This window comes from Arabidopsis lyrata (genome assembly GCF_000004255.2).
Source record: "Arabidopsis lyrata subsp. lyrata unplaced genomic scaffold ARALYscaffold_7, whole genome shotgun sequence".
NCBI lineage: Eukaryota > Viridiplantae > Streptophyta > Magnoliopsida > Brassicales > Brassicaceae > Arabidopsis > Arabidopsis lyrata.
The window spans coordinates 23,527,639-23,531,890 of record NW_003302549.1 but is presented as its reverse complement, the minus strand read 5'-3'; the positions used below and the strand labels follow the sequence as shown (position 1 = coordinate 23,531,890).

The 4,252-nt window shown below is 33.7% G+C and overlaps 1 protein-coding gene across 1 annotated transcript; it reads right to left on the bottom strand.

Annotated features, from left to right (window-relative positions):
- Positions 1-3,987, bottom strand: LOC9306879 (cytochrome P450 85A1). Its single transcript, XM_021017287.1, has 9 exons — positions 3,010-3,987; positions 2,612-2,936; positions 1,996-2,145; positions 1,668-1,913; positions 1,489-1,575; positions 1,320-1,398; positions 910-1,016; positions 444-568; positions 1-330 (listed from the first exon to the last, which is right to left on the bottom strand). Exons 1-9 carry the CDS (start codon positions 3,198-3,200, stop codon positions 243-245), a joined length of 1,398 nt encoding a protein of 465 aa, XP_020872946.1. The 5' UTR covers positions 3,201-3,987; the 3' UTR covers positions 1-242.
- Between the last annotated feature and the right edge of the window lie 265 nt (positions 3,988-4,252).

Below are 4,252 nucleotides of genomic sequence, written 5' to 3'. Positions count from 1 at the left end.
TTAGCCAGAGATATACTTCAAGTTCAAATAGAGTTACAGAGAAATAGATATAATAAAACTGCTTATGGTTATGTACATATGACCAGAAGACTCTTAAATGAGAACAAAAATATGGGTCAAAAAGAAAGAAAAATATATATAATTATCTTCTTTTGTTGCTTCATATACGTCTTCTGTAACCTTTGTGCATAAAATCTATATTATTTTCTAAATTTTTATTTATTCATTTTAAAAAGTTAAAATTAGTAGGGTGAAATCCTAAGATGGAAGCCTTTTGGTGCAAAAACTCTTGGAAACACCATTAATTCATCCCCTCCTATTTCCTCCCATCTGCCATTATAATTGATTCATCACAAAGGAATTAGTATTAACAAAAACTTCTCATATCAAACAACAATAACTTCAAACAAAACAAATACATTAGATCATCACCAAGAACACACCTGTATCTCGTAACAAAGTAATGGAGGAAGCTCGAGATCTCGACAATCCCTAGTTCCTTACCAGGACAAAGCCTTGTCCCACCTCCAAACACAAAGCATGAGTTTTGTGACTCCAAGCTCTTCTTCTGCATTAATAAAACCCTCATTTTAAATCATAAGTGTTCACTGAAAGAACCAAAGGAAACGAGGACGACACAATAGTCTTTCCGTTTTAAATTAAGTCTCGTTTACAAAAATCTACATATATGTAAAAGATGTTAAAATGTAAATTTTACTCTTCATTAGTACAAGATCATTTTGTCTGACTAAGACTATAAAATTATCTTTCTAGTTACAATAAGTTTTATAAGTAGTGATATAATCATAAATTTGGCTTAAATAGCATTGATAATTCAAAACGACATTCAAACAAAAATAAAACTCTAAAACGACGTTTCATATTAAATATATGAAGTACAATACTTACCATCCATCTCCATGGATTAAAGATCAATGGGTTTTCATATAGATTTGCATCGTAATTAATTTCCCTCGTGTATACATAAATTCTCCATCCTTTTGGGATTAAATAACCTGCAATTATTAAAGATTCATGATCACTAGATCAGAATACTAAAATCAATTAAAGAACACACAAAAAAGGTTTATATTCTGTCAAAATTATTGGAGCTCAAATACCCAAAGATGGCTCACTCAAAAGAGGATGCTTTCATAGCTGGATTTGGTTGGTATTCATAATACATTCTAAATCATTGATCTATACTAAGGTCCACCACATGCTCACATTATTTCTCTCTTTATTTTTCCTAAATTTAAAACTATAAATTTATAATCAACCCGACAAAGGATTTGTAATAAAACTATATATATGCGTACCATTGATTTCTAAGTCACGAGTAGTTTTCCTTAGGACCCCATTAACGATCGTTGCCAATCTTGATGTCTCAAAAATAACCTGTAATAAATAATTAGTAATGATTAATTAATCGCTAACAACTAACAACTAATGCTTAGTTATTGTTAGTATAACATTAATGTTACTCACAGCTCTAGTGAACTTCATTGACTTTACATCCTCAAGACCAAGTGGTTCGTCTGGTCGTTTACTTTCCCTTAAAGCCAAATGCTCTGTCTGCATTTTCCAAAACAATCCGGAATCAAATAACCGAACCGGATTAAACCAGACAATCGAAAAACCGTTATGCTATTTTCTTAGAGACATACTCTGAGTTCTAGAAGAGCTTTTGGGTGATCATGAAGGTACTTAAGAGCCATCATTGAGGTCGTAGAGACAGTTTCGTAACCCGAATACAAAATCGTCACGACTTGGTCTCTTATCTCTTCATCGGTTAATGGGTATCGGTTATCTTCCTTCTTCATCAAGTAACCTAACATGTCTGTGAATGTTTCTCCAGAATCTCTACGTTCTTGCATCAGCTCTCTTAGAAACCGATCAATGTTCTTTCTTGCCTGAAAAGCAACCGAAAAAAATTCAGTTTGTGTCAAATTTTTTACTTTTAAAATTTTTCTTAGTGAAGATCAAGTATTTTACTTGGATCCCGCAACGATAATTTGTGCCGGGAAGATCGATCGGAACCGATAAAGTTCCAACAACAAGCTTGAAGAACGCAGTTTTGAATTCCTCAATGAATGGTTTTCTTAAATTCCCAGCGATTTGTGTCAGTGAAGATAAAAATGCCATCTGCATGAAACCCACTCAAGAAAAAAATATTTAAAAATACACAAAATATACATAAATAAACAAAAAAAGTCTGACAAGTATTCTTGAATTTAAGCGAAGACAAACATTCTCAGTTATTTACTATTACACCCATCCATATAAGATTATAAGTGCTTTAACAAAAAAAAAAATATATAAGATTATAAGTTTGTTTATCAGTCTCTATCAAAAACTGTAACCATATCGGTGGGAATCAATTAATAATGTAACTGTAAAATTTATTATACCAAAACATCACTTACTTAAAAAACAGAAAATTTCGAAATAATCAATCCTCAACCACTAAACTACAACTACTTGATTTATTTTTGAAAGAATTTATCTGACATAGTAAAACAGTACATCCTCTTGTAAGGCATAGACTGAAGAAGCAGAGAAGGTAAAAAAGTAAAAACAGAGAAGGAAAAAGATAAAGGTAAAAACATACATGTTTGGTCTTATCCTGGATATCAATAACCTCAAGCTCATTCCACTGACCAAGATAGCTTCTCATGAAGTGATCAACTTTAGGCAAGATATGATCTCTCATCATGGTCGAGCTTATAAGAGAGAGAAGTGAACCTCTCATAAGCCGGTGGCTCGAACCGTGAACCGCAGCCATGTTGCAAGTTCCGAGAATATCAAGCATGGATTGTGGGTAACCAGGAACCAAACCTTTTGATTCGTTCTTTAAAATGTATCTGTTTACTTCTGAGTCCATCGAGACTAACGTTGGACAACCAAGAAGATGAGATTTGAAAAAATTCCCATATCTGTTGATCCCAAGTTAGTTGGTTTGGTAGAGGAAAACAAAATCTTGATTTGATTGTTTGAGTTTATTCTTACCGGAGTCTTTGGTTTCTCATGAAGTTGGGGCCGTGTTTGAAAAACTCGGTGGTTTCACCAAAGATTGGCCAGCCCATGGTTCCAGGAGGGAGACCATTCTTGGTATATCGCATCTGATTCCATCGAAGAAGAGCGGAACAGAGCGAGACAATGATAAAGAGAAGACCCATCATCACCATCATTGTTCCCATCTCACTCTGTTATCTGCTCTGTTTTAAAAACAGATCAATCTGTTTTCTTCTCTTGTTTTCTCTGTTTTGTACTCTGTTTTGAAACAAACCAGAGAGAAAGAGAGAGTGAGTGAGAGAGGGAGAGAGAGATGGCTATGGAATGTGGTTGACACTAGGAGGATGTGTTTGCAAGTGTTTATATAGAAAGCTAAGTTAAGTCCCAAGTGTAGCATGCTTAGAGAGATAGAGGGAGCAGAGAGGAGATAGATAATGAACTAACCAGTGAAAAAATAATAAAGAATTACACCAACTCTGAGTATATTTCTTATTCTAAGAGTTCTGATAGTATTTGGGAAAACATGACATATTTGTCACTTTTGTTGTCTCCTAGTATGAAAATATGCATGATGGTGACCAAAGAGTTATTTCAAAGAATAATATATTTTTGATGATGAATTATTGTTAGTCGTTTGTAATAATAATGTGATCTGTCAAGACATATATTAAACCACGGTGATATGCATGTGTGAATTCTCGAGGGTAAATTTTGATTTTAATTAAACAAAATTTTTTTTTTAATATATAGGAATGATCTATCGACCCAATCACCATCACAAAAGGGTTCTTCCATTGTTCGGTTCCGTTCGTCGCACCGGTCACAATCAACGGAACTGAGCAATTGAACGATATCAGGTTCGGTCGTCTTTTTTTTTTGTTATATATATAACATAACTAAACGTTATATCATATTAAAAGTTATAACTAACTCTTAGGAAAAGGATATAGATATATGTTACCATCAAGTTTTAGAGTTGGATGGCAAACCAAGAGGTTTAAATGTGTTTTCACATCTCATCTGTTTTGTTTAGGGTGAGAGGGAGAGGCATAGGACAAGGAGGAGCAAGTTAAAGAGAAAATATGATGATGAAGCAGGACTTTAAATCTGTCTTCGCCAATCAATGCAGAGAAAATAAGTTACCCAAATGACAAAATATATACAGGAGGAAGAAGGTGTCTGCCACATCATAATTTTCTTGGAGATGTTAAATGTAGAGCTTTCAAGATTTAACGTC

Bases quoted from the DNA above. Each gene is read 5' to 3' on its own strand.
- LOC9306879 (XM_021017287.1), bottom strand. From the start codon at position 3,200: ATGGGAACAATGATGGTGATGATGGGTCTTCTCTTTATCATTGTCTCG. The intron at 1,576-1,667 runs GTATGTCTCTAA...TGGAAAATGCAG, and splicing joins AAGCTCTTCTAGAACTCAGA to ACAGAGCATTTGGCTTTAAG. The intron at 1,399-1,488 runs GTGAGTAACATT...TATTTATTACAG, and splicing joins CAATGAAGTTCACTAGAGCT to GTTATTTTTGAGACATCAAG.